The sequence below is a fragment of the Hemibagrus wyckioides genome, linkage group LG27 (assembly GCF_019097595.1).
Source record: "Hemibagrus wyckioides isolate EC202008001 linkage group LG27, SWU_Hwy_1.0, whole genome shotgun sequence".
Classification (NCBI taxonomy): domain Eukaryota; kingdom Metazoa; phylum Chordata; class Actinopteri; order Siluriformes; family Bagridae; genus Hemibagrus; species Hemibagrus wyckioides.
Genome location: NC_080736.1, coordinates 6236703 through 6263257, shown reverse-complemented (window position 1 = coordinate 6263257; position 26555 = coordinate 6236703). Strand labels below are relative to the sequence as shown.

The 26555-nt window shown below is 41.9% G+C and overlaps 1 protein-coding gene across 1 annotated transcript in view; it reads left to right on the top strand.

Moving 5' to 3' along the window:
- Nucleotides 1-25956, top strand: part of slc9a5 (solute carrier family 9 member A5) — a 36263-nt gene extending 10307 nt beyond the window's left edge. Inside the window, exons 2-16 of the mRNA XM_058382421.1 lie at nt 39-341; nt 428-591; nt 3851-3929; nt 4252-4429; nt 7163-7383; nt 8697-8899; nt 9978-10067; nt 12950-13020; nt 13460-13586; nt 18159-18250; nt 18347-18473; nt 19520-19669; nt 20790-20862; nt 23487-23618; nt 23728-25956. Coding sequence (XP_058238404.1) covers nt 39-341; nt 428-591; nt 3851-3929; nt 4252-4429; nt 7163-7383; nt 8697-8899; nt 9978-10067; nt 12950-13020; nt 13460-13586; nt 18159-18250; nt 18347-18473; nt 19520-19669; nt 20790-20862; nt 23487-23618; nt 23728-24227 — 2510 coding nt within the window. The 3' untranslated portion in view covers nt 24228-25956. The remainder of the gene's footprint in view (nt 1-38; nt 342-427; nt 592-3850; nt 3930-4251; nt 4430-7162; nt 7384-8696; nt 8900-9977; nt 10068-12949; nt 13021-13459; nt 13587-18158; nt 18251-18346; nt 18474-19519; nt 19670-20789; nt 20863-23486; nt 23619-23727) is intronic.
- The last annotated feature ends 599 nt before the right edge of the window (nt 25957-26555 follow it).

Below are 26555 nucleotides of genomic sequence, written 5' to 3'. Positions count from 1 at the left end.
CCACGGCAAGCTCATTTCTCTTCCTGTGTCTCTTTTAGTGTTCCACCTCTCACAGCGCTTCACCACCGTGGTCCCGGAGAGCTGCATGCTGATTCTGTTGGGTCTGGTCCTGGGTGGTGTGGTGCTCATCGCCAGCAAGAAGCAGCTCTACCAGCTGGACCCAGGCCTCTTCTTCCTCTTCCTGCTCCCCACTATAGTAGGGGATGCTGGATATTTTATGCCGGCTCGCTTGTTCTTCGACAACCTGGGTGCCATTTTGATGTATGCGGTGGTGGGGACTCTGTGGAACGCCTTCTGTACAGGGTTCTGTCTCTACGGAGTGAAGCAGGCAGGGGTCATCGGTGAGTTATTATGAAACGTGACAAGGTTATCCTGAATCGCGTTCTAGCCGGAGGAGGTGGAACTGGGATTGTGTCTGTGTGTGTAGATGATAAGGTGGAAGCAGGCCTGATGGAGTTCCTGCTGTTCGGAGCACTGATCTCAGCCGTGGATCCTGTCGCTGTGCTGGCTGTGTTCGAGGAGGTCCACGTTAACGACATGCTCTTCATCATCGTCTTCGGCGAGTCGCTCGTCAACGACGCGGTCACTGTGGTGAGACACGGAAGTGTATATTTGTGTGTTTTGCGTGTGATAGATTGTGAAGTAAGACCACTTGATATCACCTGAATTTATAAACCGTGAAGCAGCATCCAATGAGTTTTGAGGCTGAATCTGAGCAGGTAATATAACCCTGTGCACTTTAAAGGATTATCACTCGTTTCCTATTTGAGGTAATCCCTGTGTATTTACTTTGGTGAAGGAGTCTCTTAAGTGTTGACATTGACACAGATACACCTACCTCTTTATCTGGCAAACTCTTCTGATGGGGAAAAAAAACACATCTACCACAGTTGTTTTTCATGATCTTCCGGGTCTTATGGTTTTGTAATTTGGCCATATCTAACACACTGTTTTGGATTTTTCATCCTAATGATGGCTTGCTTCATTGGCAGCATATTGGACTTCATATTGAGATTTAACTGCAACAGATTCCAAATGCAAATGCCAGACTTATATGCCAGCTTTAGATCTTATAACTGCTGACTTTTAAATGTTATATAAAATAAGCTATAATTCCTATACCGTTCATCCTATACACCGAACAGGCATAACATTATGACGTGACGTGAATAAGACTGATGATCTCCTCATCATGGCACCTGTTAGTGGGTGGGATATATTAGGCAGCAAGTGAACGTTTTGTCCTCAAAGTTGATGTGTTAGAAGCAGGAAAAACGGACAAGCGTAAGGATTTGAGCGAGTTTGACAAGGGCCAAATTGTGATGGCTCAGAGCATCTCCAAAACTGCAGCTCTTGTGGGGTGTTCGCAGTCTGCAGTGGTCAGTATCTACTGTACAGTGGTGAACCGGCAATCCAACGGACGAGCTACTGTTGCTCAGATTGCTGAAGAAGTCGATACTGGTTCTGATAGACAGGTGTCAGAATACATAGTGGCACAGTTTTGGCAGCAAAAGGGGGACCCCCGGGTGGTCATAATGTTATGCCTGATCGGTGTAATTTGGTATCAGCTCCAGGACGCTGTTACTGGAGTTATGTTGAAATATTTATGGATTTGACTGTATATAATCGCTTTCAGATCTCAGTCACTGTTAGCTGCTGTTGCCTGTTTTGGTTGATACTCTAATCCTCAGCTCTAATGCTACTGATATGATTATGTATGACTGTATTCTTTTGACTCTGTACCGAATTTACACACTGATTTTTTAAATGATTAAACCAAACCAGCGTTATATCACACAGTTGTAGATTCAAGATTCGTGATTTCTTATTTCACTTACCTCATTGTAGCTCTTACACAGCCAGCCTGCACTACCGCCAGCATCAACACAGTGAATCATGTTGCTCTACTGCCTTTCATATAGACTAAACACAGTGTGGTGCCTCGTGTTTGAGCCATTTATCATACGGAAAAAAATGACTAAAATGGCAAATGACACTTATCAGGGGCTTTAATATATAAGATCCTCAGGAGGCATGAGTCATTAAAGGTACAACTTCAAGTACCTGCCGTAGGGTTTGGTACAAAGCAGTCAGCTGTACTGACCTGATAACTCACTCCCAAAAGCACCCTTTTCTGCAGGGCTACACTAGGTCACCCCCCCTGACCATTCTCTACGTACTACCCCTGTAATCTGCTCTCAGTGCTCCACCTCACCGGTCTGACCACCACGGCTAAGAAACATTGCCAATATCCCTGGCTGAGATCCGATTTGAAATACCGTGAGTACAGAATTAGGTCCCTAGGTTATTTCTTCCACACACTTTTATTTTATTTATTTATTTCCACCGTGGTGCAGAACGATTCATCCTCTTGCTCCTTAGTAGACGGAGTGGCATAATCAGACTTGGGAAGTTAGAGAAAAGTAAAGTTTAGAGAGTGTTGTTCCAGTTCTCCCTCACTAAAAAAACACGATCTAATCGGCTTTGTCCAAAATCTTTAATCATATGGTTAAATGTCAGCTTAGACTCAAGGCACCATAGGAGCTCTCTTTATTACTGCTCACACACACACACACACAAACAACAGTTGTTGCTAAGTCCACTGTTTCACTTATGAGATTACTAAAGTTAATGCAGTCGCAGTCAGGGAACCTTGACCTCCTTAGTAGGTTCCCACATAGCTTTAGGGACACAATATTGGCTGTACGATGGAGCATTATGGGATTATTACTCCTTCAAATACAGCCAAATTCAAGTTGCTGAGAGAATAGGGTTCTAATATCGAGCACGGCTATGGAATTTGCATGAATGTCCTAATTAGGATTGAATTCATTTAGCTCTCTTACTACAAGGGCTCACGCACTGTTGTTTGGAAAAGATAAGGGTCTAAACAAAACAGTTGTATAGAAGGAATGAGAAACAGTATAAGACAACATAATGCACATGCTCTTGTGGAAGAGTGGTTAAATATCAAGACAGCAAAAATGGCAGATCTTGTTAAATCGGCTGGCTGGCATTAAGGTAATACTGGATTTCAGTCAGTTCGTAGTGGAATTGAGCCTCTAATGGGTTCATGTGCAGGTCCACTGAGCCTCAGGTTTTATCTCCAGCATGTGGTCTTTCTTGGCTAGGAGTCATCTGACCTGAAAAGAAAATCATTGGTTGTTACTGTGGCTTTACTTCGGCTAGGAATGTAGATTTTGCAAGAATACAGCTAGACCTAATGCTGCAGAAAACTGCAGATAAGTGCTGGCAGTCTTACACCAAGCTGCTGTGTATATATCTTTCATATATTCACAAACTATTCCATCCATCCATCTAATCATATATTCATTCAATCATTCATCCATTGTCCTGTCAAGCCTCCTCTCTGTCTATGACATCAGCTTTTTTTTCTGACACGGCCTTGACTTTGGTCTCCAAAGTTTTGCTCTGTATAAACTTGATAATATACTGTTATATGATCATTTAGCATGCACCCATCCTAATCTGTGCACTTTTATTTCAAGCTCTGAGTATCAGCCAGTACCTGATACTGATCTGATTCTGACATCCTTGCAGTAACCGAGCCATCTGTCTGCAAGCTTCTGTTGCCATGTTATGCAAATCATTAGAGACGTGATGGAAGACTGCTTTCAGACGGGTCATGTCGTATAATTCACATGCAAGATTAGTTTTCTGTCGGTCCAAATCGCACGCGTTCAGAGCATCAGATCTGCGTGGATTAGCAAAAATATGTCAGATCTGATCCCATATATGTGTTTAGCATTTTACGTCAGTACTAACCTACTTTGTGGAAACATTTCAATTAAAACTGAATATAAGCTGATGTTCTGTTTGTTTTTTGTAGGTGTTGTATAAGGTTTATATCTCCTTTGTAGAGGTGGGGCCAGGAAATGTCCAAACAGTAGACTACTTTAAAGGCGTCGGTGAGTTCAGTTTATCTCATTTTAGTCAATCCATGTGAACCAGGATTTTCCTATTTTTAATCAGTCTGATTTAAGTTCCTGCTTTGCAGTCAGTATCATAAATTGTATTGTGTATAATGGTAATTACTGTATATTGTGACATTAATGCAAACAAACATTTGTTAAAAAGACTAATATTTGTGATTTTCTCAGCATCCATGCTGTTTACACTGGAAGTTCATAACCATTGTGACATGGAATTGAGACCTTTATTAATTTTATTAATTAGCAGCCAGATTACAAAAACAAGGGATTCTCACAGCTGTTTCTAACTCCTTCTCAGCCTCCTTCCTCATCGTCAGCATCGGTGGGACGATGGTGGGACTGATCTTCGCTGTTATCCTGGCCTTCATCACTCGTTTCACCAAGAGAGTACGCATCATCGAGCCTCTGTTCGTCTTCCTGCTGGTGTATCTGGCTTATCTAACAGCTGAACTCTTCTCTCTCTCAGCTATTCTCTCGTAAGTACAGATTCTCCCTCTCTCTCTCTCTCTCTCTCTCTCTCTCTCTCTCTCTCTCTCTCTCTCTAACACACACACAGACACACACAAAGAACTGAGTTATAAAGATTCTAAGTAAAACTGTCTCCTTGTGCATGTGTCATGATTCATCTTATACTGAGAGAGAATTTAAGATTGATGGGAAAAACAGTGATTCATGCCAGAAAGAGAGATAGAGACAGGGGAAGAGAGCCAGATAAAAGAAGATGAATGGGCAATGACAGTGAAAGTGAAAAAGACAAGGTTAGGGATGGGAAGGAGACAAAGACGAGTCAAGTGCCGTGTGAAATATACAAAATTCAGATAGCCTGAAAATTATTGTGACCCTTTGTAAAATTGCAAATATTATAATAGAAAATGAACAGGACATGCAATGAATAATATTTTCAGTCATAGCCTGTTTAGGAAGCCCGTCCCATGAACACCAAGGATGGGAGTTTATTACAAGGCACTCATTCATAACTTGTCTGTTTAGGTATATATATATAGTGTGATGCTTTTTCCATTGCAGTTACATTCCAGTATCTGTTAGGACGCATCCCAGAATCTGGCTCAAACTCCATTGAACTGTTTCTGTAAGTCTGACATAATGAGATTATGGGAGAAAGAATTACACTGTTAACCCAATTAACCCAAGATATCCAAGAGGACCATAAGGAGTCATCATCGATTAAAAGATTTCACAAGTGAAGATGATTCAGTGTTTGTGAAGTCTTGGTAAAATATTTGTTTAGTATTTTTTATCATTCAGTTTAACATACTCTGCAGTGCATGGAGATAATCAAATAAAGACATGAACACAGTTTATTTTACACACTGATGACCATTAGGAAGAAAAATATGGTTGAAAGTATGTATTAAATTATTAACGTGCCTTTTTTCTGAAACTAGGTTACTTACTAACTGATATTTCCATTTACATTTCTAGTCTTTGGCAGATGCTCTTATCCACAGTGACGTACAGTAGTGATTTGAAGTCTCTATCAATGAATACATTAACACTGGTTCAATAAGTCACAGACTTAGGATACCATCAAGCTTTTGGGAGAATTTTTTACAACATACGACAATACATAAAACAAATAGGGAAAATAAGAGTTCGTTTAAGTGCTTCCGGAAGAGGTAGGTCTTCATCAGTCATTTGAAGATGGTCAGTGACCAGTGGTCAGTGATGGGAAGTTCATTCTGTGCTAGAACAGAGAAGAGTCTAGATGTATACCTACCTGTTACCCTAAGAGATGGTGAACAGTGCTAGTAGATCTGAGGGAGTGAAGTGCAGTGTGAGGAGTAATAAGAGCTTTGAGGTAAGAGGGAGCTGGTCCATTCTTGGTTTTGTAGGCAAGCATCAGTGGAGGAGCAGCAGTGGGTTGGTGTGGGAGAACTTAGGCAGGTTGAAAATATGACGCACAGCTGCATTTTGGATCATTTGCAGTGGACGAATTGCATTCAGAGGAAGACCTGCCAGTAGAGAGTTGCAGTAGTCCAGTCTTGAAATGACAAAAGACTGGACAAGCACCTGAGCAGCCTGTGTGAATAAAAATGGCCGAATCCTTCTGATGTTGTACAGAAGAAACGGACATGAGCATGTGACATTAGTAACATGGGAGGAAAAGGACAGTTGATTGTCCATGGTTACCCCAAAGTTGCGGGCAGTGGCCGAAAGGAAGACTCGGTACACTGCGGCACTTTGACATGTTTCAACTGCCCCCTTATGGTAGTTTTTACTGATTTGTTCCTGCAGCTTGGAAGTCGAATAATGAATGGAAATTTAAGTTATTTAACCAGAGTAGGTGTTAAGATAGAAATCTCATGTGAGATCAGATGCGTCTCCGTTCCAAGCTCCGTCTCGCTCTCTCTTTACAAGTGACTCAGCACACAGATGAAGAACTCATTGATACATTTGTAAGCTGTTCTCCATGTAAATATATCATCATTTCTGTTTAGACATCTTACACGGCAATATGTACACCATATTGCCACATGATGAAGAACCCAACCAGCATCGAGTGGGGTTGAGTCATTAGTGTACGTACTTCTTATTCAGTCACTTCAAACAGCGGTATGGCTGGAGTGTCCTTCTTTAAGGCAGTAATCACTTTATTGTCCCTACTTTAGTCCTCTTTAACAGTGACTCATGATGCAGGCTACTCATGTATTCTCTGTCATCTTGGTGTTGTAGAGAGAGTACGGTGGTTGAATCTGCACTGCTGAAGAGGCTCTGGAGCTGTTAACTTTCTGTAATGCAACATATAGGAAAAGAGAGACATGATGTATGTACTAATGCTAATTTTATCATGAGAATCTTTTTAACCGGACCACATGCTGACCAAATCGGGGGGAAAAACACTGGAATTGTTGGCACACTGGTTAACTTAACATTAAATATAAATGCTGCAGCTACATTTTGTTTAGAAGAATATCTAGAGGCGGCATTAACTTTGACATTTTTGCAATTTTGGTATTTATTTATTTATTTTATTATTTTTTTTTTATTATTATTATTATTATTTATTTAATTAATTAATTTTATTTTTTATAACAGATTTCTTCTGTTATATATTTAGTGTTATTTACTGTTATATATTTTATTTATATTTAAAAAATCTCAGGTTTCTCACAGTGCAGATCTTTGTCTAATATGTATTGCAAAGGTTTAACCAATTGAATAGATTTGCTGATGTTCTCTAACCACAGAATGACCTTCTGTGGCATCGGATGCAACAAGTACGTGGAGGCCAACATATCCCAGAAGTCCCGCACTGCCGTCAAGTACACGATGAAGACTCTGGCCAGTATTGCTGAGACCATCATCTTCATTTTCCTTGGTATTTCAGCTGTGGACAAATCCAAATGGGCCTGGGATACTGGCCTGGTCGTGTGCACGCTCATATTCATCTTTGTCTTTAGAGCCATGGGTGAGTTAAATGATTCGAATGAATGTAGGAGTCAAAGTCAAGACAGTGGAAAAGAATTAGCAGTTAATGGGATTAGCGTTGTGGGTGATGTAAAATGATGGTGATGTCAAATCAATCACCAGCTGTCATTTTTATTTAGAGTGTTGGTGTTTTAGACCAGAATCAAGCTCTGAGAGTGGAGTCTATGAGCCATGGGTGTTATAGATAACAGAAAACAGCATCATTTAGTAGGCGGAGTTTAGTGTGTGTGGCTCTATTCGAGGTAAATGCTTTTTAGGATAGTTTCTTCAAACTATTAAGCATACGAAAGCACTCAGGACTTCAGCCTTTGTATCTGAGTTTACGTTTGCACAGTTTCTATGACAACACATATAGGTAAAAATCCTTTTAGACACTCACAATACCATCTTAGCTTTGTTCAAGGCTGTTGAAGAAGAGATGAACAAACAGATACACTCACTTCCCATTGTTGCAAGACATGCCCGATTCTCTGGAGCTCTTTTTATACCTATTTTCCGTCAATTTATAAGCTTTTGTAGTCACCAACCCTAAGGCAACACCAGATGTTCCATGCTATCAAGCATCTGTAATGCATCACATAGCAGTTTTGTCGACATTTATTTCTGTAGTTAATCTAAAAGTTCATGGAAAATAATACAGAAAGTAGACTTAATTAGCTCACAGTGCAAACTTAACAGTGGTAATGCGTAGCAGCTGACTGTAGCCCATCCCGTGCTAAATCGGGTAGTGGTGTATTCTTAGCACAGACGTGACACTGACATGGTTTTGTGTGTGTGTGTGTATGTGTGAGTGTGTGTGTGTGTGTGCAGCAATACTGCTGGGACTTTTAAATCGTTTAGATCTAAATGTCACAATCTAGCAGCCCATGATATTCAAGCAACAGTGGACAGACGCTGGCACTAATGAAGGGTACACAAATGGGACATGGAAAATGATAAGATGAATGACCCTATTACAAGGTGCACCGTCATAGCGATGGGTGACACAGCAGGTAGCGTCTCTCGTCTCCAGGGTCCCTGGTTCAGTCCTGAACTCGGGTTGCGCCCTGTGCGGATTTTCTGTGCTAGTTCTCTAAATGTCTGCGTGTGCACTGTGATGAACTGGCATCACAGCCGTCATGTATTCTGACCAGTGTTTTCTAGATCCACCTTGACCCTGACCAGGATAAAGCAGTTAGATGAAAGAAGGAGTGTTTAATAACTTAAGTCCAGTAACTGTAAATGCCTTAGCAGCATACACTTACATCCTGTTACATGTTTTGCCATTTTCTATCCTCATCTCATCACGTCCAGGTGTAGTGGGACAGACCTGGATTCTGAACAAGTTTCGACTGGTTCCCTTGGAAAAGATCGACCAGGTGATGATGTCCTACGGTGGCCTGAGAGGTGCAGTAGCTTTCGCCTTGGTGGTATTGCTGGATGGGGAACACGTGAAGGCGAAGGATTACTTCGTCGCAACGACCATCGTTGTGATTTTCTTCACGGTCATGTTTCAGGTATCATGTTATATTCAGTATGTGTAAACAAGGCTGGCTGTGGATGTGGGTGTTAATGTAATCAATTCCATTGCAGCACCAACAAATAAATTGTTAAGATTTGCATTGTTGTGCTAATCCTAATTATAATAAATGAGGAGATTTATTAGTGTTTGTGTATGCTAGTGAGAGTAAGCAAGGGCACCGATATTAGATGTGAAAAAATTTAGATGCCAATATCCTTCATTTTAATTTGCTGTGTGTGAGTGTGTGTTTTGATTGCCTTTTGCCTGATGAGTCTGTTTTGCATCATTATAAAAATGAGCAAGCTTTCAGCCGCCATGAAATAACAAGTGCACTCACGTAAGCCTGTTTGTCGCTGATGACTAGCTGCTGATTTTATAGTGGCCTCTGAGCGTTGGTCAGAAACATGCAGTTTTTTTTGGCACATGGCAAACTACAAGTTACACGATACAGCTTATACATCAGCCCAGGTGTTTATATAAAACACAAACTACTATGTTTATGAGTTTTGGTTCTGATTGGTCAGAATGTGTTAATTCAATATCTATAAAACCACAGGTTTATATTAATGCACTTGTTCTAATAAGTTAAAAAAGAGAGAACGGTGAAAAGGAACTTTTATAGCTGATGTAATGTGACAGGTCAAAAGAACTTTGTTATTATACAGCATGAAATATTATTAATAAATGTGTTATTATTATTATTATTATTATTAGTAGTAGTAGTATTAATAATAATAATAATAATAATAATAATACATTTTTTTATGTAATTGCTGTCAAATTACTGTGCTGTAAGTGGAATAAAACACTTTGACATGCTTCTATAGGAAAATAACCAGGTTTAGAGTGGTAGCATCTAATAATAATGAAAGGAATATAATAATAAATGGTTTGATTCCTTAACTGTTATTTTCTTTTGCACTTACTAGATTATAGCATCATTTTTGGACAAAAAAATGTAGTAAAAAAATATTGTCTTTTAGTCCTGGTATATTTTTCAGAAAAAATTGTTGATATTAGATAAGATAGCAGAGAAATATTTCTCCTGTTGCTGTTTGTGCTCCATCACACAGGGTCTGACCATCAAGCCTCTGGTTAAATGGCTCAAGGTTCCTCGCAGCACTAACAGAAAACCTACCATTAATGAGGAGATCCATGAGCGTGTGAGTCAGTGCATGTTAATCTGTCTGTCGAACAGTTTTTCCTTTTTGTATTGAGTAGTAGTAGTAGTAGTTTTGACCTTGCTGTGGAAATTTGTGCCTTATAGCTTAGTGGCGATACTGATCTTACTGTCTCAGAGCAATGAATTAATCATACAGGCTTCTTTTGGCCAGTGTGCTGTGCCCCTAGCCACACACACACACACACACACACATGCGCACACGCACACACACACACACATGAACACAAACACATATAAAGTGAGAAGGAAATTGCATCTTCTTGCTCTAGTGTCTGTCTGTGTAGGAAATGGTGAGGGTCAGCACTCCATTGCCCCGCCGTCCTCCACTCTCTGAATGTCACAAAGCCTCCTGCATGCTGGCTTAGAGAATCCTGCTGAGCATGCTGAAACCACAGCTAAACATACACTATATTGCCAAAAGTATTCGTTCACCCATCCAAATCATCAGAATCAGGTGTTCCAATCACTTCCATGGCCACAGGTGTATAAAATCAAGCACCTAGGCATGCAGACTGTTTTTACAAACATTTGTGAAAGAATGGGTCGCTCTCAGGAGCTCAGTGAATTCCAGCGTGGAACTGTGATAGGATGCCACCTGTGCAACAAATCCAGTCGTGAAATTTCCTCGCTCCTAAATATTCCACAGTCAACTGTCAGCTGTATTATAAGAACGTGGAAGTGTTTGGGAACGACAGCAACTCAGCCACGAAGTGGTAGGCCACGTAAACTGACGGAGCGGGGTCAGCGGATGCTGAGGCGCATAGTGCGAAGAGGTCGCCAACTTTCTGCAGAGTCAATCGCTACAGACCTCCAAACTTCATGTGGCCTTCAGATTAGCTCAAGAACAGTGCGCAGAGAGCTTCATGGAATGGGTTTCCATGGCCGAGCAGCTGCATCCAAGCCATACATCACCAAGTGCAATGCAAAGCGTCGGATGCAGTGGTGTAAAGCACGCCGCCACTGGACTCTAGAGCAGTGGAGACGCGTTCTCTGGAGTGACGAATCGCGCTTCTCCATCTGGCAATCTGATGGACGAGTCTGGGTTTGGCGGTTGCCAGGAGAACGGTACTTGTCTGACTGCATTGTGCCAAGTGTAAAGTTTGGTGGAGGGGGGATTATGGTGTGGGGTTGTTTTTCAGGAGCTGGGCTTGGCCCCTTAGTTCCAGTGAAAGGAACTCTGAATGCTTCAGCATACCAAGACATTTTGGACAATTCCATGCTCCCAACTTTGTGGGAACAGTTTGGAGCTGGCCCCTTCCTCTTCCAACATGACTGTGCACCAGTGCACAAAGCGAGGTCCATAAAGACATGGATGACAGAGTCTGGTGTGGAGGAACTTGACTGGCCTTCACAGAGTCCTGACCTCAACCCGATAGAACACCTTTGGGATGAATTAGAGCGGAGACTGAGAGCCAGGCCTTCTCGTCCAACGTCAGTGTGTGACCTCACAAATGTGCTTCTGGAAGAATGGTCAAAAATTCCCATAAACACACTCCTAAACCTTGTGGACAGCCTTCCCAGAAGAGTTGAAGCTGTTATAGCTGCAAAGGGTGGACCGACGTCATATTGAACCCTATGGATTAGGAATGGGATGTCACTTAAGTTCATATGCGAGTCAAGGCAGGTGAGCAAATACTTTTGGCAATATAGTGTAGATTCCGCATCAGTGCATGACTGAAAGAGAGAGTCTATCAGTATTTTATTTAAAGCAGATAAGAATTCACTTGACGTGTTCACGTGCAAGCATGTGTTTCCCTCATCCGCTCACAAATTATCTAGTTTTACACATTAGCCACATTAGCCAAATCTTGGGATGGGCGAGAGCTTACATGTTCACTCTTCCCACAACTGGCCAGTTTTTCTCTAACTGACAGGGAAGACAACATTTGATCCTTCCCAGGACGTATGGCCATGAATGGCTATGGCTTTGTCAGAATCTGGCACCACAGCGAATCATCTCTCTCCACCTATCCCAATCTTCTGCATCCTCAACACTTACAACCCACTAGCATCATATCCTCATTTATTACATCCATATACCTCCTCTTTGGCCTTCCTCTTTGCCTCCTGCCTGGCAGCTCCATGTCCAACATTCTCCTACCAATATACTCACTCTCCCTCCTCTGAACATGTCCAAACCATCTTAATCTGACCTCCCTAACTCTGTCCCCCAAACGTCCAACATGAGCCATCCCTCTGATGTACTCGTTCCTAATCCTGTCCAACCGTGTCACTCCCAAAGAGAACATCAACATCTTCAGCTCTGACTCCTGTCTCTTCCTCAGTGACACTGCCTCTAAACTGTACAGCATGGCCGGTCTCACCACCGTCCTGTACACCTTCCCCTTGATTCTCGCTGATGTTTTTCTATCACAGAACTCCCGACACCTTTCTCCACCCATTCCAACCTGCCTGCACTCTTCTTTACCTCTTTCCCACACTCTCCATTACTCTGGACTGTTGACCCCAAGTACTTAAACTCCTGTACCTTCTTCACCTCTTCACCCTGTAATCTCACTGTTCCACTTCCCTCCCTTTCATTCACACACATGTACTCAGTCTAACTACGACTGCACGTGAAAGCTTGTACTGTTCGAATAAAACCAGTATGGAGAAATAATGAAATGCTGTGTAGATCCTGTAGGATGGGGCAGATGGGGAAGCTATGACGAGCGCTCTAATTACTGTGGACATGCATTCATGGATTATTTATAATCTATAGTCATGCTATAGTCATTTACATACGTAGCAAATAAATAACAGGCAAAGCCGCAAAGATAATTATTCTGTGAACTTTTTTTTCTGGATGCATTTTTCTTATTTCACTTTCAGGCATTTTCTATCTTTATGTCTCTCTTTCAGGCCTTTGACCACATTCTAGCTGCAGTGGAAGACATCGCTGGTCTTAATGGTTACCACCACTGGAGGGACAAGTCAGTGCTTTTTAAATCATATAGTTAACTAACTAGTAAGTCACTTACTTAAATTATTTAAGTATCTTAAATTAATTTGTAACGTATTTAGTAATGTTCGAGTCTCGTGTTGGGTCTCTGATGTCTCTACAGACTTATAATAAGAGGCCAGGAGCAGTTTTTACATTTCCAATAAAAGTTTATAATAGATGATTTAGACTATATCATTAAAGATAATATAATTATGTTTTGAAGACTTTGTGTTTTTATTTGCAATGATCTAGACTTACGAATTCATCAGTGTTTTACATAAATGTCAGTTTTTAGCTGACTTCCTGTTCTTCCTATATGTACGATAAGGTTTAGGCTGAAAAAGGAAAACAAAACGCTGATGCATTCCTCTAAAGAACACTGCTCCGACGAGAAACCCGAATTTCACCCTGTTCGCATTATTTTGCAGATGGGAACAGTTCGACAAAAACTATCTGAGTAAACTGCTGATGCGCAAATCCGTGTACCATAAAAGCGAGCTGTGGGAGGCGTACCAGAAAATCAACATCAGAGACGCTATCAGTGTTATTGACCAGGTGAGTATCCGATCAGCTGTAGTGACCGGTCAGGGATGGTACTCACAGTATGGGTAGGTGTGAAACAGGAGATGTTGTGTTATTGTTGTAGCATGGACTGTTTTTGGCAGCAGTTGTCATGCTGACTCATCTGTGTCAATGTGAATTTTGCTGCATCGTGACTCATGACCACTAAGTGGCGCTCCGGTTCAGTAAATCAACATGCTTCTGTTCTTTCCATGTGTTGACTCAGTTCACTGAGCTGTTTTAAACAACAGTTGAAGTAATGTACAGATTTTTTACAGGTTGAATGAGTGTGTCTCTCTGTCTCTCTCTCTCTCTCTCTGAGGATAAAAACAGAGACTGATTTTTCCATGTCTAATTGGAGCTGACTAGAGATGCTGAGCTCTAGAGAGGCGTGTATATCACAGTCCATCACTACCACCAATAAGGCTCTGAAATCTCCCAGGCTCTGTGATCTCTGTCTCTGAGGCTCCGGAGATGAGAGTATAATCCTCTCCTTTGTTGTGCACATTGACGCCAAAGTGTCTTTGCCACCCCGGGCTCAGTGCGTGAGTTTGCTACCCAAACAGGGGCACTGCGAGATACCGATCAAGCACGCTGACATAAGAGAGAGAGAGAGAGAAGGCCTCAGGAGGGTGATATCAGTGTCAGTGCTGGTATTCAGGTTTGGGATTAGTCCTCTGAGGGAAATGAGTTACTTCAGGAGACTCATTACAGGGAAGAGCCAGAACTATGAGTCACATAGCCAGTACCACAAAATCACTTCCACCTGATCCTGATATTACACTTGATCTCTTTAAAAAATAAACTACTCTCTCTCTCTGGGTTTTATTGAAAAGAATTGGCAGGCTGGTGTTTCCTTTTTAACAGCTTCATGACTTGTTTCTCTCTCTGTCTCCTTCCCTCTTTCTCTCTCTCTCTCATTCTCTTTCTCTCTCCCCTTTCTCTCTCTCTCTCCCCTATTTCTCTCCCTCTATTTCTCTCTCTCTCTCTCTCTCTCTCTCTCTCTCATTCTCTTTCTCTCCCTCTATCTCTCGCCCTCTTTCTGTCTCCCCCATTTCTCTCTCCCCCTATTTCTGTCCATCTGTCTGTCTCACTCTCCCCCCCCCCTCTTTCTTTCTCCCCCTATTTCTCTCTCTCTTCCCCATTTGTCTCTCCTTCACTTTTTTTTCTCCACCACCCTCTCTAACTGTCTCCCTCTATTTCTCTCTCTCTCTTTCACCCTTTTTCTCTCTCCCCCTATTTTTGTCTGTCTGTCTGTCTCTCTCTCTCTCTCTCTCTCTCCTCTTTCTCTCTCCCCCTATTTTTGTCTGTCTGTCTCTCTCTCTCTCTCTCTCCTCTTTCTCTCTCCCCCTATTTCTGTCTGCCCGTCTGTCTGTCTGACTGTCTCCCTCTATTTCTCTCTCTCTTTCACACTTACCCTTTTTCTCTCTCCCCCTATTTTTGTCTGTCTGTCTCTCTCTCTCTCTCTCCTCTTTTTCTCTCCCCCTATTTCTGTCTGCCCGTCTGTCTGTCTGTCTGTCTGTCTGTCTGTCTGTCTGTCTCTCTCTCTCCCCCTCTCTCTCTTTCTCCCCCTATTTCTCTCTCTTTCTCTTCCCCTATTTGTCTCTTCTTCACTCTTTCTCTCCACCCCTCTCTCTCTAACTGTCACCCTCTATTTCTCTCTCTCTCTTTCACACTCACCCTCTTTCTCTCTCCCCCTATTTTTGTCTGTCTTTCGCTCTCTCTCTCTCTCTCTCTCTCTCTCTCTCTCTCTCCTCTTTCTTTCTCCCTCTATTTCTGTCTGTCCATTTGTCTGTCTCTCTCTCTCTCTCCCTCTCCCTCCCCTATTTGTCTCTCCTTCACTCTTTCTGTCCAACCCCCTCTCTAAAACTGTCTCCTTCTATTTCTCTCTCTCTCTCTCTCTCTCTCACACACACACACACACCCTCTTTCTCTCTCCCCCTATTTCTGTCTGTCTGCCCCCCCTTCTCTCTCTCTCTCTCTCTCTCTCTCTGTCTTCCTGTCCTTATAAAACTTCTGGACATTAACAGTGGGCAAAGATACACAATTTGCCAAATTGAATCATTCATATAAGGCATGTTTATTGTCAAATGTCTTACTTTCTTTACATCTGCACTAAAGCTATGAGGCTAAAGAGCTAAAAATGAATGGAAGTGTAGTTCACTCAAATTCTGCAAATAAGTCAAGATTAATAATGTCCAAACACTTTCTGATCAGTGATATTACAAATAATTAGAGAGACACATGTGGAAAACCCCTTACATAATACTTACTTAAAGCAGCTGTTGCTTGTAATTTAGCACTCTCATTGGTTAGGAGTCTACCAGCATGATTTGGCAACATTTATTCCACTCTTCATTGTAAAAATGCCCCTATCAAATTGTGAGGGAAACTCCACAGGTTTTCAGCAGGATCCAGATCTGGGCTGTGCCTGGGCCGATCCGAAACTTTCATCTTCTTCCGAAGCCGTTCCTTTGTTGACTCAGATTCACGCTTTGGGTCGGTATCTTGCTGGAAGGTGAAACTTTTCTACATTTTCAGCTGTTTAACAGACCTGCAGGATTTCTGCCAGCATTGTTTTGGTATATTGAGCTATCTATGATTCTGTGTGTGCCAGTCTGACAGGAAGTAGCTCTGTAGTATGATGCCACCACCACCATACTTGGATATGTTATGGGTGATAATTTGTTTTGTTTTGTGGCAAATATATCTTTTAGAATTATGACTATGAAAAGATCTACATTTTTTTGGTTGCACACTGATCAAGCATAACATTATGACTACCTGCCTGATATTGTGTTGGTCCCCCTTTTGTTGCCAAAACAGCCTTGACCCATCATGCACTGTGTATTCTGACACCTTTCTATCAGAACCAGCATTAACCTCTTCAGCAATTTGAGCAACAGTAGCTCGTCAATTGGATCGGATCACACGGGCCAGCCTTCACTCCCCATGTGCATCAGTGAGCCTTGGCCGTCCATGACCCTGTCGCCGGTTCACCACTGTTCCTTCTTTGGACCACTTTTGATAGATACTGACCACTGCAGACCGGGAACACCCCACAAGAGCTGCAGTTTTGGAGATGCTCTGATCCAGTCATCTAGCCATCACAATTTGGCCCTTCGTCAAACTCGCTCAAATCCTTACTCTTGCTCATTTTTCCTGCTTCTAACATCAACTTTGAGGACAAAATGTTGACTTGCTGCCTAATATATCCCACCCACTAACAGGTGCTATGATGAAGAGATCATCAGTGTTATTCACTTCACCTGTCACTGCTCATAATGTTATGGCTGATCGGTGTATATTTGTTTTGGCAAAATGTTCTTTCACACCTTAGCCCATACAATACATGTTGTATGAAAAGAGATTGTTGTCACATACAGGGAGTGACCTGTACTAGCCTGATATTCCTGTAGCTCTTTAAATTTTGCTATAAGTCTCTTGGTAGCCTGCCTGAATGGAAAAAACGTTTTCAATTTGTCGAAGCAGGGTTTGAATTTGATTATTTCTGAGCACAACCATTTACATTTCTGCCATTTGGCAGACGGCCTTATCCAGAGAGACTTACGTTTTTCTCATTTTATACAACTGAGCATTAAGGGCTTTGCTCAAGGGCCCACCAGTGGTAGCTTGGACTCACAACCTTCCTATCAGTAGTCCAACATCGTCACCACTAATCTACCGCGTCCATTTAACTGTATGATCTTCCCTTGAAGTTCAGAGGAAGACTTGCTTAAAGAGTCTGGTGCTTCAGCAGAGTATAGCGACTGTCCCATTTAGCTATTCTAGGGTCATTATGAAATGGCATACAAACAGTTTATTGTAAATTTTTGAAACAGTTTCTAACTCTCTGGCTCAGTTGAAGCTGTACAATGTAAGCAGTGCTGAGGAAGCATGAGGTGGATATGAGGTTTCAGTAGCCTTCACCAGAAAGTGTCATGCAGCTCGTGTGGTTTAGGAATGTCATTTCCTGCAGCCTTGAGTTTCGTAGCACTCAGCTTCCTGACAGGAGTTATCCCGCTAATATTAGCACAGTTGGAGGAAAGCCCTTTTTTTTCAGTATTTTTCCTGACCACCCAGATGAAAAAAGAAAGAAAGATATAAAATAGGTTTTCTGACGGTCAGGCAATCATCTCAATATTTTGGACTACTTTATTCACATATGCAGCAATTTACAGATTGAAATATTGTTTCACGTGCTTAAAGCTCATTTATGAATTTGCATTGGTGGTCTTATTAGATCTTTGCCCGATGGATATTATTGTCCATGGGGTTCAGGAGTGTGGTTGATTTTGTTTGTTGAGAGAAGCCAGAGGCACACAATGTATTAAAATGCTTTAGAACTGTCAGGAACGATCAGCTGGGCATAATCCAGGATTTTGTGATCTCTGTGTGTGTGTGTGTGTATCAATATTACTGCCATCTCCGTGACCAGCTCATCAAGAGACTACAAATAAGCTTGGTTTCCAGATTAAGAGCATTACACAAACTTTATAACTCTCTACACACACAATTAATGATCATGATTAAAATGTTTTATTATTCTATCACTCCCTGCGCCAGGGTGGAAACGTTCTGACCTCTGCTAGACTCTCCCTCCCCTCTATGGCCAGCAGGACTTCCTTTCCAGAAATGACCAACGTTACAAACTACCTGTGAGTGTGAGCTGAAAGCTGATACGCTTTTATATGCTGTGTTGTAGCTGTGTGGAATGAGATAGAAAACAGATAAGTGCGTGTGTGTGTTTACAGGAGAGAGAATGGTAGTGGGGTTTGCCTGGATCTTCAGGTGATTGACACAAACCCTGGTGCAAAGGTCGAGGAGGAAACTGAAACGCATCACGTCCTGGCTGGGAATCTGTACAAACCCAGGAGACGGGTACAATATGCTCACACACACACACACTAATCCTCTTTATATTAGGATACTGTTTCTTCATTATACAGTAAAACCTCCATATCGCTTGTTGAAGTTACCATGATGTGTCCTAACTATGGATGACCACAGTCTGAATAAAATAAAAATTCTACAAATAAAGTAAACATTTATCATTTTAATTGGAGTAACATTTATGTATGTTAGTAAGTACAGTATATATTGGGCATCTGGGGTTCCATTCTTTCCTGAAACATATAAGCCTATAAGATAACGTTGTTTTTAATATATATGTAGTGCATTGCAGGATATATACACCGATCAGGCATAACATCCTGAGCAGTGACAGGTGAAGTGAATAACACTGATGATCTCCTCATCATGGCACCTGTTAGTGGGTGGGATATATTGGGCAGCAAGTGAACATCCTCAAAGCTGATGTGTTAGAAGCAGGAAAAATGGACAAGCATAAGGATTTGAGCGAGTTTGACAAGGGCCAAATTGTGATGGCTAGACGACTGGATCAGAGCATCTCCAAAACTGCAGCTCTTGTGGGGTGTTCCCAGTCTGCAATGGTCAGTATCTATCAAAAGTGGTCCAAGGAAGGAACAGTGGTGAACCGGCGACAGGGTCATGGACGGCCAAGGCTCACTGATGCACAGGGGAGTGAAGGCTGGCCCGTGTGATCCGATCTAACAGACGAGCTACTGTTGCTCAAACTGCTGAAGAAGTTAATGCTGGTTCTGATAGAAAGGGGTCAGAATACACAGTGCATGACGGGTCAGGGCTGTTTTGGCAGCAAAAGGGGGACCAACACAATATTAGGCAGGTGGTCATAATGTTATGCCTGATCTGTGTAAAGGTATTGTGTATTACAAAAAGAAGAAGACGTAAGAGTATAGTACAGTGAAAATTTGAGAGAGAGAAATATAGAAATAGTGCAGGAAAAAATCTATAGTGCAGATGCCTCATTGAACTATAACCTTCCTGGATGTATACAAATTTTGTAGTCAGAAACAGCTGTAATACTTCTCCCTAACCTCCCGCAGTACCAATCTCACTACAGTCGCCACTTCATGACGGCGGGTGAACAGGAGAGACAGGACCGGGAGGTGTTCCAGAGAAACATGCGTAACCGTCTGGAGTCCTTCAAATCCACTCAGTACAAACGACACAAGAAGGACCGCAGCCAGAAAAAGGCAAGTGTTCAGCATCACTTCAGCCATCTGCTTCTGCTCTTCTCGTGCGGGGTCAAACGCAAAGGCACAGAGCCGAAACTCTTTAGTCATGCCTTGCACATGGTGTTAAAGAGGAAACGGTGTGAGTGTAAAAGAGAGAGAGAGAGGGAGCGAGACAGGTCAGCTCACGTGTTACGTTTTGATAATGATCAGCTGTACATGGCTCCTATTCATCAAGTTCTGTCCAGTCGGAAAATAAGCATACACGGATTCCGCCATCAGTTTCCGTTTTCATCGGGTTCGATCTTCGGCATATCTTTACAATCAAAACTCACGTCTGGTTGGAGTGTAACGTTTAACAGCCAAGGCGAATAATCCAAAACAATACCAATAATTATAGAAAGTAGCCTTGGGTAACTAGAGACGTATAAGCAATAACAATTAATATAGCTGTATTCGTAAAAGTTTTCACACACAGTGAATTTTGCGTATAATTTGTGTGTCATTTTTACCAATCAAATCCACACTATTTTTCATCACCTTTGAATAAAAGCCATTATATTTGTGTAATAAATGAGAAAAAACAAGCGCATTATGATTGTCCTGTAATAATAAAGCCTACTAATCTGTGTGCAGAGAAGGATTTCACCCAATATGAAATAAAAGTCACACATTTTTCTCTCTTACCTACTTCCTAGGAAACATGCTCTGTCTTAAAACTCAAACTAACAGAAAAGCTGACTAGTAAAAACTTTAATGTTTCTTTTTATTTTATAAATAGACTGATACAAGTACACTATATTGCCAAAATTCATCCCAAAGGTGTTCTATCAGGTTGAGGTCAGGACTCTGTGAAGTTCCTCCACACTAAACTCTCTCATCCATGTCTTTATGGACCTTGCTTTGTGCACTGGTGTGCAGTCACATTGGAACAGGAAGGGGTCATCCCCAAACTGTTCCCACAAAGTTTGGGAGCATGAAATTGTCCGATATGTCTTGGTATCCTGAAGCATTAAGAATTCCTTTCACTGGAACTAAGGGGCCGAGCCCTGAATTCAATGATTTGGAGGGGTGTCCCAAAACTTGTATAAATCGCTAGCTTTTATAATCTGTTAACTCAAACCTCTTCTTTCTGTCACAGCGCAAAGGTTCAGATGCGAAGGAACAGGATACTATTGAAAAGCCCAGGAGAAACGTCAGCTGGCAAGACAAAGGTGGTGTACATGTTCTTATTTATTTATTTATTTATTTATTTTTTCCAGAAATGATGTCATACGTTTGCTATCTGCAGTGGAGGATTTTCATCATTGCTGTTTTCACCAGGCACATGGTTGAAAAAAAGCTTATAGATGAGCAGGAAGGTGTAATTAAACGCCAAACACCTAAACACATAAGTATACATTATGAAGGAAGTGGGCCTAGTGTGGGTAGGGCTGGACAATATGATGAGATAATATATAATTTTGCAGAGAAACAGGATGTTTTAAACAAAAGCAAGCAAAGTTTGTGGGAGTCTCTGAGGTTGTCGTAGGTGATACCAGTGGATATAGTTATCTATATGAGATGAATATACAGTTGTGCTCATAAGTTTACATCCCCTGGCAGAATTTATGATTTCTTGGCCAATTTTCAGAGAATATAAATGATAACACAAAAACTTTTCTTTCACTCATGGTTAGTGTTTGGCTGAAGCCATTTATTATCAGTCAACTGTGTTTACTCTTTTTAAATCATAATGACAACAGAAACTGACCCTGATCAAAAGTTTACATACCCCAGTTCTTAATACCGTGTATTGCTCCCTTTAACATCAATGACAGCTTGAAGTCTTTTGCGGTAGTTGTGGATGAAGCTCTTTATCTTCTCACATGGTAAAGCTGCCAATTCTTCTTGGCAAAAAGCCTCCAGTTCCTGTAAATTCTTGGGCTGTCTTGCATGAACTGCACGTTTGAGATCTCCCCAGAGTGGCTCAATGATATTGAGGTCAGGAGACTGAGATGGCCACTCCAGAACCTTCACTTTATTCTGCTGTAGCCAATGACAGGTCGACTTGGCCTTGTGTTTTGGATCAGTGTCATGTTGGAATGTCCAAGTACGTCCCATGTGCAGCTTCCAGGCTGATGAGTGCAAATTTTCCTCCAGTATTTTTTGATAACATACTGCATTCATCTTGCCATCAATTTTGACCAAATTTCCTGTGCCTTTGTAGCTCACACATCCCCAAAACATCAGCGATCCACGTCTGTGTTTCACAGTAGGAATGGTGTACCTTTCATCATAGGCCTCTCCAAATGTAGCGTTTATGGTTGTGGCCAAAAAATTCAATTTCGGTCTCATAACTCCAAATGACTTTGTGCCAGAAGGTTTCAGGCTTGTCTCTGTGCTGTTTGGCGTATTGTACGCGGGATACTTTGTGGCATTTGCGTAGTAATAGCTTTCTTCTGGCAACTCGACCATGCAGCCCATCTTTCTTCAAGTGCCTCCTTAATGTGCATCTTGAAACAGCCACACCACATGTTTTCAGAGAGTCCTGTGTTTCACCTTAAGTTATTTGTGGGTTTTTCTTTGCATCCCGAACAATTTTCCTGGGAGTTGTGGCTGAAATTTTAGTTGGTCTACCTGACCGTGGTTTGGTTTCAACAGAACCCCTCATTTTCCACTTCTTTATTAGAGTTTGAACACTGCTGATTGGCATCTCAATTTTTTTTATATCCCTTTCCTGTTTTATACAGGTCAACTACCTTTTCCCACAGATCCTTTGACAATTCTTTTGCTTTCCCCATGAAACGTCAGTGCAGCACTGGATGAAAAATGCAAGGGTCTGTCAGGAGTCCAGAAGCTCATTGACCTTTTATACACACACACTAATTACAAGCAAACAGATCACAGGTGAGGATGGTTACCTTTAATAGCCATTCAAACCCGTTTGTGTCCACTTGTGTGCATGTTATCAGGCCAAAATCACCAGGGTATGTAAACTTTTGATCAGGGTCAGTTTCTGTTGTCATTATGATTTAAAAAGAGTAAACACAGTTGTTTGACAATAAATGGCTTCAGCCAAACACTAACCATGAGTGAAAGAAAAGTTTTTGTGTTATCATTCATATTCTCTGAAAAATAGCCAAGAAATCATAAATTCTGCCAGGGGATGTAAACTTATGGGCACAACTGTATCATATTATAATAATTGCCTACTGGTGGTCCAGCAGCAGGATCCCGCGCTCTTATTGCCGTGGCCCGGGTTCAATTCCCGGGCAGGGAGCTAACTCAGCCACCGAAGAATTAACTCCAAGTGCCGGTCCCAAGCCTGGATAAAATGGGAAGGTCATCAAGTATAAAACCTATATGAGTGCAGTGGTAGCTCAAGTGGTTAAGGCTCTGGGTCATTGACCGGAAGATCAGGGTTCAAGCCCCAGCACCACCAAGCTGTCACCATTGGGCCCTTGAGCAAGGCCCCCAACCTTCCCCTGCTCCAGGGGTGCTGCATCATGGCTGACCCTGCGCTCTGACCCCAGCTCTCCGAGGATGGGATATGTGAAAATGCAAATTGAAACATGAGGACCAGCTATAGTGACCCTGAACTGGGGGCAGCTGAAAGAACATGTTAGATTATAATAATATATAAAACTATTGTTGTCGTTTTATTTCTTTTTTCTGCAGAAATCTTATTTTATAGATAAAAGCATTATTAAAATGTGTCATTGGACTTTTTTAATAGTGGCACTAATCAAGTATAAATATTTTATTATTTATTAATTATGTATTCTAAAAAAAAAATTTGTCATGATGTGTTATTTCTGCCATATGACTCTAGCAACATATCTGTGTCCATCTACAGACCCTGTGGTAGTGCCCCTGGAGCCTGGGGAAGAGAAAGGGGAGCACTCGGAGCCAGAGAAAGATGAGGATGTTGGGATCACCTTTGTGGCCCAGAGGGGTTCAGAAACACCAAAGGTGCAACCCAAATCAGGTAATGAAGAAAAAGCCCAAAATCCATAAAGAATAACACACGATAAACTGCTTTTATACGAATATAACACACATGAAAATGAATTATTTTTATTCTTTTTCTTCCGCAGACTCAGCTGTTCAGAGCCCGACTGCTGCTCCCCCATCTCCCACATGTGGAGAGAAAAACCTGCCATGGAAGGAAGATGTAGACTCTCTGCCTCCATGTGTGTCCAGCGAGGCCACTAAAATCATCCCCATAGACCTGCAGGAGGCCTGGAACCAGAGCATCTCCTCGCTAGAGAGTCTGGCCTCGCCTCCGGTCATTCAAGAACCGCAGCACCCTCACATCAACACCCTCTCCAGACTCGCCGCACCCACACGGCCTCCCACTTCAGCCCAGTTCCACTTCCCTGGAGGCAAAGACGAGGAGGATGAGAGCGCTCTCTCTCAGCAGCAACAGGAAATGCAGCCTCTCATGATATCCAAGCGGCAGACACCCCATTCTCTCCCACCCTCTGCCGCACTGCCTTCTGGGAAGAGGAGGAATCCGTGCATTTATCTAAGGAGTCTAGTAACAACACCACCGTCAAACAGTGTACCACACAGCAGAAAACCAACACAGCTGTAGTTTAGGAGTTGTTTTCTCTCTTTCATTAGATCTTTATAGATCTCCTGCTTTTGGAGCCTCCGTTAACTCATGCTGCTGGCTAATACGATACCCTCGTGCTGACGTTATTTCTTATAAATATACCTTCCACCTTTTTGTTTTTAAAAAGTCAGCACTGAGGTGAAGGAAAGTTACGACTCCACAGATCGGACCTTAAAGAAATTACTTGCTGACTAGCAGCACCTGCGCTCTTACTGCAAGGCAGTTCCTCTTACATGGAAAAATCTCTCCACTTCTCGTGTTTTTCTTCTTTTCTTTGTGCGCTCCAAATGCATGGCGAGATATTAGCACAGAGCAAGGGGCTCTTGGGTGTGTCAGTCTATCATGGCTTCCATTTACAAGCCAACCCCAAACTCGGAAAACCCAAAAAACTGAAAGAATGTCCGATTGCCATTTGGCAGTGCCGTAACTGTATAACTTTATTCTTCGACTCCGCCCAGTCATCCAAAAGCAAAACAAAAGCGAGAGAATAAGAGGCATTCAGTCCAGCCAAACCTCACTCTTAAGAGCCCAGATTCCACTTTCTGAATGACTCTTGGCTGAAAAGAGCAGTCCATTCTCCCCTGCTGCACTCAGAGAGCAAAAGGAACCAGTGCTCCATGTCAGTGGGTTCTCGAAGGGGCACAAAGCCAGCCTGCTGTCCTCACACACAGTGCGTGAACTGGATATACTCTATACTGCATGCTTATAGATGTACATCATAAACGCAGTGTGATCTCTTTAACACATGAGCAGGACAGCAATTTATAGTCGAGAGGGGATATAAGATCTGTGCTTCTAATCACTGTGCTGTTTGCTGGATTGAACCGCTAGTCTAGTTTGCTCTCGTTATAGCACTTTCTCTAAGCCTTATTTCATGTCATCTATATTGTATTTATTTTCCCCTCTTTGCACTTACCGAAGAAGGACCAACATGTACGTATGTAGAATAAAACAAAAGCCTAAACGAACGTCCTATACACCCACCCTCTATATTTATGACCGTGTCTCTCCGTGTGTGTTGTGTCTGTAATCCAGCTACTGGATATCCACTTTGTAGAAATCTCAGATATGTCTTATATGAGCATTTTATTGTAATCACAATGACAGTATACAAATGCACATAAAAAAAGAGTTTATTCATAAATATATATTTATTTGAAACGGTGGTCATTTGGACCGCCAGAGAGACCTAAGATTCATAGCACATCAAACCTCTGTGTTGGAGAAACTATCCCTTTATGCTTGTGGATTAAAGTAGTATTATATGCAAAGCTTATGATTTGCACCTCAAGATCAAAAGCCATGTAAAAACCCAGATTTGTTCATGTTTAAGCTGCTAGCTCATGTTTTCTTGGTTTCTGTTATAAACGTCTTGAAATATGTCGTGCCTTTAGAAGGAGTCTGGATCGTTCTGTGTAAGGGACCTCGATATCTGTCGTGCCTGGCAAACATTGAAGAGCATTTCGGTGTTGTGATGTCTCGCCTAACCTCGCGTTTGTCGGATAGTCAGCCGTATCACTTCGGATTTTTTTTAATTCACATATACATGTGATGTGCACCTGTTTTACTGCACATTTGAAACTGTTTTCATACGATCTGCCCACTGGGTGTTCTGTTGAAATTAGACGAACAGTCTGTGTGCCAAATGTTAACCCGGGGTAATGTCCAAGCGTAAAGCTAATAAAAGAAGAAAGCTTTCTTACAGTAATACTGGTGTCCTGTGTGTTTTTTGATTATTCACATGAAAAAGAATATAGTATTAATAGCTTCATTCACAAGGAAGCATAGCAAAAAAATAAAAAGATGATGTATTCTGTATTTGACTATGTGTTCAGATTTCCCCTACATCTTTCTCCTGACATCATTAAGTAGGGCTCAGCTGCTCCGTCCTGTACTTCAGAGGTCCAGGAGGCCCAGCAAGGGGGACTGCAGTGAATAACGAAGTGATCGTTCCCCTTTAAACTCTCACAGTCCCAGTGGTGCAGGTAGGTCTTTCCTTTACTTCCCCTCAAAGAGAACTCATTGTATTTATGTGCTAATGTGCCATTTTGCTTCTTTTCTTGTCCTTCATGTCCTCGGCCAGCCATGAGGTAACCGGTTCGAGGACAAATGTTAGATTTGCATGCAGTGGGAAGTCAAGGTTTTTGAACAGGACCAAAGGGTGGTCACAAGATCTCTGTAATGAAGTGTTGGAAAAATTAGTTTCTTTGCTGTAATTATAGGCCATATAAATATGATGTGTTGCCTTCACAGTTTTTGTATAAAACACATCAACATTACTCCTCTGATGACTGTAATAAAGATGAC